Source organism: Orbicella faveolata, unplaced genomic scaffold (assembly GCF_042242905.1).
Source record: "Orbicella faveolata isolate gen_17 unplaced genomic scaffold, um_ofav_v1 contig_2, whole genome shotgun sequence".
Lineage (NCBI taxonomy): Eukaryota > Metazoa > Cnidaria > Anthozoa > Scleractinia > Merulinidae > Orbicella > Orbicella faveolata.
The window spans coordinates 33,951,861-33,963,216 of record NW_028301547.1 but is presented as its reverse complement, the minus strand read 5'-3'; the positions used below and the strand labels follow the sequence as shown (position 1 = coordinate 33,963,216).

Below are 11,356 nucleotides of genomic sequence, written 5' to 3'. Positions count from 1 at the left end.
GAATGTGTCCTCTCCTTTTGCAATACCAGCAGTGGGATGTTATTATGGAAGTCCCTCCCAAGTTGAAGCAAATCTTAGCTAAAAAAACAGGTTTTTTCCCAATTTTAAGGTCTGTTGACTTCATGAAGGGGTTAATTTTTTGACTGCTTGGAATAACTTGTGCTCTAGTGTTTCTACAATAAAACATAAGCTAAATTTTGAGATGTAACGGTGCATCTTATTGTTTTCAGTAGACATTGTGACTGAAGGAAAAATTGCCTTTTTGGACAGCTGTGATTGCAGAATGACATCACAATTTACTATCAAGACCAGGTACTAAGATTGTCAGAGCAAAAAACTTTATGAACCCTTAGCTGGAGTATTAACATGTAACCAAACCAGCTGTCAGTTTAAGAGACCAGTTCTTTTAGCCAAGATTATCTTCAACAAAACCCAATCCCCAAAACTAAAAGTAAAGGCTTACCGAGGTACCGCCCACATTGATAAACATTCTCTGCCCACTCCCCTTGCCCCGTCCTCTTCCCCTCCCCCTTGAAATGTATTGAGGGCTCTCACTGCCTGGGGTTCTTTTAGCTTTGAAGAAGTTACACTCAGCACGAATGTGTCCTCTCCTTTTGCAATACCAGCAGTGGGATGTTATTATGGAAGTCCCTCCCAAGTTGAAGCAAATCTTAGCTAAAAAAACAGGTTTTTTCCCAATTTTAAGGTCTGTTGACTTCATGAAGGGGTTAATTTTTTGACTGCTTGGAATAACTTGTGCTCTAGTGTTTCTACAATAAAACATAAGCTAAATTTTGAGATGTAACAGTGCATCTTATTGTTTTCAGTAGACATTGTGACTGAAGGAAAAATTGCCTTTTTGGACAGCTGTGATTGCAGAATGACATCACAATTTACTATCAAGACCAGGTACTAAGATTGTCAGAGCAAGAAACTTTATGAACCCTTAGCTGGATTAGCTGTCAGTTTAAGAGACCAGTTTTTTTAGCCAAGATTACCTTCAACAAAACCCAATCCCCAAAACTAAAAGTAAAGGCTTACCGAGGTACCGCCCACATTGATAAACATTCTCTGCCCACTCCCCTTGCCCCGTCCTCTTCCCCTCCCCCTTGAAATGTATTGAGGGCTCTCACTGCCTGGGGTTCTTTTAGCTTTGAAGAAGTTACACTCAGCACGAATGTGTCCTCTCCTTTTGCAATACCAGCAGTGGGATGTTATTATAGAAGTCCCTCCCAAGTTGAAGCAAATCTTAGCTAAAAAAACAGGTTTTTTCCCAATTTTAAGGTCTGTTGACTTCATGAAGGGGTTAATTTTTTGACTGCTTGGAATAACTTGTGCTCTAGTGTTTCTACAATAAAACATAAGCTAAATTTTGAGATGTAACGGTGCATCTTATTGTTTTCAGTAGACATTGCGACTGAAGGAAAAATTGCCTTTTTGGACAGCTGTGATTGCAGAATGACATCACAATTTACTATCAAGACCAGGTACTAAGATTGTCAGAGCAAGAAACTTTATGAACCCTTAGCTGGATTAGCTGTCAGTTTAAGAGACCAGTTCTTTTAGTCAAGATTACCTTCAACAAAACCCAATCCCCAAAACTAAAAGTAAAGGCTTACTGAGGTACCGCCCACATTGATAAACATTTTCTGCCCACTCCCCCTGCCCCGCCCTCTGCCCGACCCTCTTTTCCATCCACGGCCCCGTCCCCTTCCCCTCCCCCTTGAAATGTATTCAGGGCTCTCACTGGTTGTTGTTCTTTTAGCCTTGAGGAAGTTACACTCAGTACGAATGTGTCCTTTCCTTTTGCAATACCAGCAGTGGGCTGAAAAAGAAATTAGGTACATACGTGTGAGAATTTCGTGTATTTAGCTCGGGCTGAAATATTAGCCTGGTTGGAGGAGCTAGGAATTCAGGCTGGCTTTTCAAATAAGTCCTCTTAAATCAAGTAGAGATTTCACAAGTAATCAGAGTAATTATTCATATGTTTATATTATTTCTATGTTTGTATTGTTTAAAAACAAAGAAAAGGCCAATTTCTTGAGAATTGACTTTCATGATTTCACGGAAAAAATGGCTTTAAAGGATATTGAGTTAGTTGAAAATGTCACTAATCTTAAATCACCGTTTAAAAAATTTAATTGATAATACACAATCAAGACCACCTACATTTATCACAAGAACGAAAGAAGGGTTTCGTTCCCATCTTATAAAATGGTTTGAAAAAGGTTTGCTAAAGGGAACATGTTGTCAACTTCACAACAGCAAGTTTCTTTTTGATGTAGGGTACTAAACTTTCAGTTTTGTTTATGGTGACAACAGATATTTCCCTTGGCCATTTCGTGATTTTCGTGACAATCACTGCTTAAGAATTCAAGCTTACCAGTGGATCTTTTCAGTTTTGCAGATAGCTCTGAAACCAAAAAAAAATGATTTTCCAAATTAGCTTAATGCAATATGTTAACTGTGTTCAAAATTTTGTTGTCTGTTGTTTCATGTATATCAAGCAACATGTAAAACATTTGATATTGTACCTTGATTTTGAGCTTGTAATTTCTGGATGTCTGCAAAAAATCATGAAAAAAAAAAATGATTTTCCAAATTAGCTTAATGCAATATGTTAACTGTGTTCAAAATTTTGTTGTCTGTTGTTTCATGTATATCAAACAACAAGCAAAACATTTGATATTGTACCTTGATTTTGAGCTTGTAATTTCTGGAGATCTGCAAATAAATCATGAGGCAATTAAACAGTGGATGAAAGTGGGACGTCAAGTTCAGAAACGCCTTAAATCATAAGCTCTAAGAAAAGCAATTAAGGTTCACTTGGTGATTTATATCATGTTAGTTGAGTTTCAACACTGAGAAATAAAATACCCAACACAGGTGCAACTACCTTTTTAAACATTTGCCTTACCTGAAGGAGGCTGGTTTTCCAAAGCATTACCAGGCTTGGCTACAAGAAAATGAGGTTTCACAGTTTTAACATAATATGTTAACTGTGTTGTAATTTCTGAGCAAGAAAATGTATTGCATCATTGCAACACAACACAAGTTCAACTATTTTTTTAAAACAGCTGCCTTGCTTGGAAGATAATTACTTGCTCCGGCCTCCTTGCTTTGCTATTTTTTAAAAACACTTGCCTTACCTGATAGAAGCTCAGTTCCTGAAGCCTCCACATCTTTGTCATCTAGAAGAAAATGAGGTTTAACAGCATGAAAATCAATTTTATCTTCCTCAAAGCCACCAAAAATGAATACATCAATAAAAATACATAGAAAGCATCAAGGCATTTGTTTCTTGTGTGTCTTGTCTCTAAACCTTAAGGGCAGATTCGGTGTAAAACCTTCTAGAGTAACTGCACCCCTTCTGTGGATGTCATTTTCAAGAAATTATGTTTACATATACCCGTGAATAAATTGTCCTCAAAATGTGTGCGACTTGTATTTTGGACTTGTGTCTTACAAGTTGGACTCTTGTCAAGTCAGACAATTTAACATTTCATTGATTTTTATCAAACAATCAGCAAAACATGTCATATTGTTCCTTGTTTCTCATGCTGTGGATTCTCAAAGAGCTGCAAAAGGAAATCCATACACAACACAGGTGCTTTGTTATTTTTTAAAAACATTTGCCTTACCTGATGGAGGCTCAGTTCCTGAATCCCCCTCATCTTTGTCATCTAGAAGAAAATGAGGTTTAACAGCATGAAAATCAATTTTATCTTCCTCAAAGCCACCAAAAATGAATACATCAATAAAAATACATAGAAAGCATCAAGGCATTTGTTTCTTGTGTGTCTGGTCTCTAAAGCTTAAGGGCAGATCCCGTGTAAAACCTTCTAGAGTAACTGCACCCCTTCTGTGGATATCATTTTCAAGAAATTATGTTTACATATACCCGTGAATAAATTGCCCTCAAAATGTGTGCGACTTGTATTTTGGACTTGTGTCTTACAAGTTGGACTCTTGTCAAGTCAGACAATTTAACATTTCATTGATTTTTATCAAACAATCGGCAAAACATGTCATATTGTTCCTTGTTTCTCATGCTGTGGATTCTCAAAGAGCTGCAAAAGGAAATCCATACTCAACACAGGTGCTTTGCTATTTTTTAAAAAACATTTGCCTTACCTGATGGAGGCTCAGTTCCTGAATCCCCCTCATCTTTGTCATCTAGAAGAAAATGAGGTTTAACAGCATGAAAATCAATTTTACCTTCCTCAAAGCCACCAAAAATGAATACTCAATAAAAAGAAATAGAGAGCATCAAGGCATTTGTTTCTCTTGTGTGTCTTGTCTCTAAACCCTAAGAGCAAACCCCGTGTAAAACCTGCTAGAGTACCCACTCCCCCTCTGTGGATATCATTTTCAAGAAATTATGTTTAAATATACCTGTGATTAAATTGTCCTCAAAATGTGTGCAACTTGTATTTTGGACTTGTGTCTTACAAGTTGGACTCTTGTCAAGTCAGACAATTTAACATTTCATTGATTTTTATCAAACAATCGGCAAAACATTTGATATTGTTCCTTATTTCTCATGCCGTGGATTCTCAAAGAGCTGCAAAAGGACATCCATACACAATACAGGTGCTTTGCTATTTTTAAAAAACATTTGCCTTACCTGATGGAGGCTCAGTTCCTGAATCCCTGTCATCTTTGTCATCTAGAAGAAAATGAGGTTTAACAGCATGAAAATCAATTTTATCTTCCTCAAAGCCACCAAAAATAAATACATCAATAAAAATACATAGAAAGCATCAAGGCATTTGTTTCTTGTGTGTCTTGTCTCTAAACCCTAAGAGCAGACCCCATGTAAAACCTTCTAGAGTAACCACGCCCCCCTCTGTGGATATCATTTTCAAGAAATTATGTTTAAATATACCCGTGAATAAATTGTCCTCAAAATGTGTGTTTGATTGGTTATAAAGAAAAAAAAACATTGTTATTCAATATTAGTTATTCATTTGCAGGCTAAACCACATAATATATACAGGGCCACTGATTTACATCACAAAAGTGTCTGTCGTGTTACACCTTTGTCCTTCAAAAGATTTTGACACATGTAAAACAGAAGAAAATAAGGTTTCACAGCATGAAAATCAATTTTATCATTTAATATTTTATCATGTAATATTTCATCAGTGTTCAACTTACCAGGGTTTTCATCACCGTTAAAACCAGTAGGCATAATTTGATCAGTTCGAGTTTATTCTGATAAAAATAACAAAGAACAAGATGTAAACTTAAATAATTTAACTCACCCAGCCGACCCAGTGATATAAACCATTGTAACCCTAATCTCATACTGAAAGAGTAAACTCACCTTGAAAATAACAGTTAACAAATCGACCATATCATAACTTGCTTCAGAGCCTGCGTTTTTGAAAATAACGCCTCCGGTAGGTTTCTTGGTTTGAAATACTCCAGAGCGACCAATCACGATAACTCTTGCCCCCAGTTCGTCCGCGGTTTAAAGTCAACCAAGCTAAACAGCGTCGTTCGTCACGAGTTGGAAATCTTAAGTCGAAAATCGCCGCTCGACTCCTAAAAAAGGAATTGACAGCGCAACTACTACTTAATGCTAAAGCCGGTATTTGTGAAGCATGCAGTGGAGAGGTAAGAAGTTGATATGAAGCGCTTTAAATCGAGATCGAAACCCAGAATGATTCGTCGACTTCCGTTTATTAATTCATGTGAGAAATTCTTCACCTGCGTGCAAAAAATAAAATGATATTTAATTCCACTAAATAGAGACCATGAAGAAATACTTAAACAGAAAAAAAGAAGTGCGATTATTGTGATTTAAGCTTTATAAAGAATACCAACATATTGCAATATCCTCCGCGTGAACTCTAGTCACGTGAGTCCAATCTGGAACAAGATGTTGGTTCAAAATGTTATTGATCTCTAATAGATTTATAGTTTTCTAGTGACGTCATCCAATTCATTCCCGGTCTCCCTCGCCCAAGATCGCCCTGAACTCTGATTGGTCTACTCGTGGGGTATTTAAACCTCGAGTGTCATAGAGACAAGCATTTTTAGCGCGTGGTTTTGCGTCCTGTCGTGTCGATAGGTGAAATACGTGCAATGGATTCTTTGCTTTCCTACGAATCCAGTTCTAGTAGTACCTCTGATGGCGAGGCATGGACCGAAACACAACCCCCTATGACAAAACGGGCCATCGAGCAAGCGCCGCCCTTTGCAACCCTAGAAGACGACGCGTTGATGGACAGGTGTGCTTCAGACTCTGAAGTAAGCGATTCTAACGATGAAGCCCCAAAATTCGGTTCAGAGCGATTTCATCCCACAGATGGAGATCAGCTAGACGAGAATGAATTGGAAGAACAGCACCAGCAGAACTTCGGCAGCAGAGGGGAGACAGAAGCCTTCGGTGGTGGTGGAAACATGCATGCTACATTTCCCTTGCCAGTTGGAGGAAAGAGGAGTCCTTATGCGCTAAATATCCGTGATCTCAATGCAAGGATGCGCGCTTTCTTGGCGTCGGTAAAGACATACTTCACGCAGAGAGTAAATCTGGAAAGGCAGAAGGCCCCGCTTTGCCCTTCGACTTACGACAAAGCCCAAGAAAGAGTACTTGGTATGTATATGTTGTTGTATGTCTTTTACTCAGTTCGCTCACAGAGGCCGCACGCGCGCGTTTGATTGCGGTAAAAGGTATACGCGGCTGTAAATGCTTCGTTCTTAAAGCGTGTTTTGGCCAATGCTTTCTAGATTAATTCAAATATTAGTTCAAACAAGCGTGGGAAAAAGGGAAGACGCGAGCGGGAGCGGTTCTTCAAACCAGAGGTGCGAAAAATTTCTTTTGTGTTGTCTTGGCCGGTATTACGCATTTTTCGTCTTTAATCTCTAGTCAGTTTTACCTACGCAAGGACGGTTTTTCCGTTCTTTGTAGTCGTTCGATTTAGCGATTGTAAAAAAAAGACGAAACAAAAAAATCAAAAAAAGACCAAAAACGAATGCGTAAAACATTGTCTTCTCTGGGATGCGCGCAGAGTGTGATGGAAAAAGGGAAGACGCGAGCGGTTTTTCAAACGGGAGGTGCGAAAAATTTCTTTTGTGTTGTCTTGGCCGATATTACGCATTTTTCGTCTTTAATCTCTAGTCAGTTTTACCTACGCAAGGACGGTTTTTGCGTTCTTTGTAGTCGTTCGATTTAGCGATCGTAAAAAAAAAAAAGTCGAAACAGAAAAATCAAAAGAAGACCAAAAACGAATGCGTATAACATTGTCCCCTCTCTATGTTAGGTTTTCTGGGATACGCGCAGAGTGTGATGGATACACGAGAATTGAGCCCAGAAGTGTTCCTGCGAGTAACGTTCATCGAAGGCTACGTGGAATTTCTGAAGGTGGGTGTTTTCGTTTTCGGCGAAAAATTAACTTGCAGGTTCTCTTGTTGCGTAAATCAAAATATCCCGCGTAAAAGGGCGTGTGTCCCGCGAGGGCGAGTTGGGCTTGAGTTGCTGGGGTCTGGGTTCGATCGTAATTCCACAACAGACGTGTGGCCGCCATTATAAAAGTTGTTTTGGCTAAATCAGACGGGAAAATGCTTTCAGATCTTGTCTTAGTGGGTGAGTCCTTGTCAATGTATGGATTGTCTATCTAGGTTGTAGTCTTTGACAAATTCTCTTCTGCTTATTTGTTCCAAACTGCGTTCGAAGTCGTTTTCTTTACGACAATTTAAAGCGACTCCCTCGCTGTTAATTGTTCCCACGACACAAGCTTACAGCTGCTACTGAACTGCCGAGAAAAGAATTAAGCGGCCACTAATTTAACACAGTTGAAATACGATTGATCTCAAAATAATTGGCTTGTTTTTTGTCGTGTGGTGTAATATTTCGTCACTGTAATATTTCGTATTTTTATATCACTTGTTGTTTTCAAATTGAATTTACTTGTGTCTTTGATCTTTGGCTTTTACGTACATAAACGCATCACCTTTATTTCACCTCGAATTTACAAGGGTAGCTGTAGAGCTTATTTCTCCGAGAAAAAAAAAGTTTAATGAATAAATAAATAAACAAAATGGTATTGATAACAAGGGTGGTGATTGTTTTATAAGTCACATCAGCTTTATAAAACTGCAGATTTGCACTTGCAAATTCACGTGGCTGAAATTGAGTCCAGAACATTATGTTCAGAGTATGGTGGATCATACTTGCCAACATTACACACAGCAAATGTCAAAACCAGGAATGTGGTGCGACAATATAATTATCCAGGCCGTATGCTTTTATGATTGAATCGAATTGAAATGCAAAGTTCGCAAAATTCATCCGCTGCTTCAATCGATTGTTTCTCCCCAGGAAAAGCGGTGTTGCAGTTCAGCGACAGTCTCCAATCACATAAGTTCGATCTTGTACCCGATCAAATTTCTGCATCGCGAAGATGCGCCCAACTTCAATAATGTGGCGATCATAAAGCAGTTGAGAGTTCAAGCCACCCTGCTCCAAAAAGAGGGCGACCTCGACCGTCCATCCAGCAAGGAGGACTTTGAAGCGCAAAATCGCTGGCTTCCTTGGTGAGTCTGATTTGTGTTTGTTTCTCTTTGATCACTTTTTATACACCAGGCAAGAGAAAGGGAATTTATTTTACTCTAATTACTCGTCCACAAAATGCAGGAGGGGAGGGGAGGGGGGTGCTCATTCGGAGATGGACAAAAGTCATAGCTGGTGGCAGCTAATTTGACGGTAATGACATTTTCTCTGCCTTATTTCCTCAGGGACCAGGTTGTGAAAACAGTAGCGACACAACGGGAACGCTTTGAGCTTGCTGGTCCGATGAAAGTGAAGGCCAGAGAATGTTGTGACCTGGTAATGGTGAGCCTGTATGTTTTCATCCCGCCATCCCGAGGCCTGGAAATCCGAACGCTGGAAGTCCTTGGCAATGGTTACGACTTTGATCAGGCTCGCTTTAAAGATCGAAACGCTGTGGTGATGAAGGACGATGGAGTCATCTTGCACTTTCATAATTACAAAACCAGGCGGTTTTCAGGCAGGGATGAATTGGCGTTGGAGGTTAGATTTCTGGTTTTCCCTGTTATATTTAATTTTTTTTACTTTTTTTGAGAGAAATAAACAAAGCGAAAAGGGGATCCAAATGGTTTTAGTTCGATGTAAACTTGTACGTTTAAGGACCACTCATTGTCCTCTAGGTTGTGGTTTGTCATGGTGTGAATGGAAACCGAAGCCTGGCAAAGGGTTAGCATTACTAATTAGGAACTCACTCACTCTCTCCTCAGAACGACCACGAACTTTGCCAGATTCTGCGTATGTATGTGAAAGACTTCCGACCGCACCTCACCAAGGAAGGAAGCGGAGATTTTCTGCTGTTGGTGAGTTTCTTTTTTTTCTTTACTTTATTGTTACCTCCCCAATGGGGCTTTTCAGGAACAATAATTGTTCCTGAAAAGCCTAGTAAGCCTAGTAAAACTGAAAAGCCTAGTAAAACTTAGTAATTTAAGTAATTATTACTTAAATTACTAAGTTACTAATAAAGCAACTGAAAACATTTCTTTTTAAGAAAGCTTTTGACTTGTGGAAATAGTTTTAAAGTTTAGCATAGTTGTTGTAATAGTTTTAAAGTTTAGTGATTTCCATTTATTCATTTATTTTAACTTAATGTAAAGCGCTTTTGAGTATGTTTGTCTAGTTCTAGCGCTATACAAGTCTATTATTATTATAACTACACAATCAAAATTAATCAAATTTAAAAAAAACATTTACAACATTATCTAAACTTTGTAGTCGCGAAAAATACTAAAAATAAATGAAGTTTAGGGAGTATTTACAAAATTGTTGAAAAGCTTATTCTTTAAGATACGTTTAAAAACTTGAACTGAACAGCTTGATTTTAAAAAGGGGTCTAGATTGTTCCAAAGTCCAATAGTTCTGTAATAAAATGTTCTTTGTCCTGAGGCTGTTTTAAAAAAAGGTATATCAAGCTTTTGGCCACTCCTAGTTGTACGCTTGGTAACTTGTTCGCGGGTAATGAATTGTGACGTCAGATATTTGGGGGCGTGTCCAGAAATGCATTTAAAAGCCATGGTAGCTTGGCGGTAGTATAGTTGGTCCGTAACGGGTAACCAAGACAAACTTTTTAAGTGGGGAGTTACATGATCGTACTTTCTCGCGCCACTAACGATTCGACATGCGTAGTTCTGCACAGCCTGTAATTTCCTTATATTTTTCTCTGTGGTATTTGCCCAGACATTCGAGAAGTAGTACAACTTACTGAAAACCAAGGCATTTATCACGGTTAACAACGACGTTCTGTCAAGACAGTGTTTGACACGGCTAATTTGCGCGAGGCGTGCGATACATTCCGATACTGTGGTCTTAATATGATCATCAAATGTCAAGTTCGAATCCAAAATCACGCCGAGATCTTTGGCTGATTGTCTTGGGGAGATGTCTTTTCCCAACAAAGACAAACGAAAATCATGGAGCTTCGAAGTCATCTGTCGGCTCCCGAAAACAATTAATTTCGTCTTGTCTGGATTTAGTAATAGCCGATTTCTGAAACACCAGTTGCGCACACCGAGGAGGTCTTCGTTCATCTCCTCAACAATCCATTGGGTGTCTTGTGAATGAAAAGAAACAAACAATTTTGTATCATCTACATAGCATTCAGTAGAGCAATTCTGTGGAGCTTCCGGTAGATCATTAACATATATACTAGATAATAAGGGGCCCAGGATGCTACCCTGAGGTACTCCATATTCAATTGGTATTGGATTGGAAACAGTGGAGTGAATTCGTACAACTTGATATCTATTTGTGAGATAGCTGTTAAACCATTGTAGCACACTAGTTGAGGTGCCAACATCTTGTAGTTTTCGTAACAGTATTTGGTGGTCGACACTATCAAACGCTTTGCTCATATCTAGGAGAACACAGGCGGTTAATTTCTTTTTATCTATTCCTTTAAGAAATGCATCAGTCGTGCGAAGTAATGATGTTTCAGTAGAGTGCCATTTTTTGCTTCCATTTTGTTTTGTCGTCAGCCTCTTCTTTGTTGTCAAATAGGTGACAAACTGATTATAAGCGACTCTTTCACAGACCTTTGACAACACAGGTAGTAGCGAAATTGGTCTATTATTGTTAGGAAGTTCGTGATTGCCTTGTTTGGGAATAGGTGTGATTTCGGCTGTTTTCCAGATCCCTGGGAATGTTGAAGATGAAAGAGAAGCATTGATGATTGATGTAACAAAAGGGAGTATAATCGGCAGGCAGTCTTTAATGACTCGAGTTGGCACTTTATCAATCCCAGGAGCCTTATTAGAAGGCATTGCATTTATAATGTCCTCGACTTGTTTACATTCAACAGAATGA

General features: G+C 38.8%; 1 protein-coding gene across 1 annotated transcript; it reads left to right on the top strand.

The window, feature by feature from the left end:
* Positions 1–2,584: 2,584 nt before the first annotated feature.
* Positions 2,585–9,975, top strand: LOC110059789 (uncharacterized). Its single transcript, XM_089288756.1, has 4 exons — positions 2,585–7,372; positions 8,330–8,544; positions 8,746–9,040; positions 9,265–9,975. Exons 1-4 carry the CDS (start codon positions 7,265–7,267, stop codon positions 9,475–9,477), a joined length of 831 nt encoding a protein of 276 aa, XP_089144882.1. The 5' UTR covers positions 2,585–7,264; the 3' UTR covers positions 9,478–9,975.
* The last annotated feature ends 1,381 nt before the right edge of the window (positions 9,976–11,356 follow it).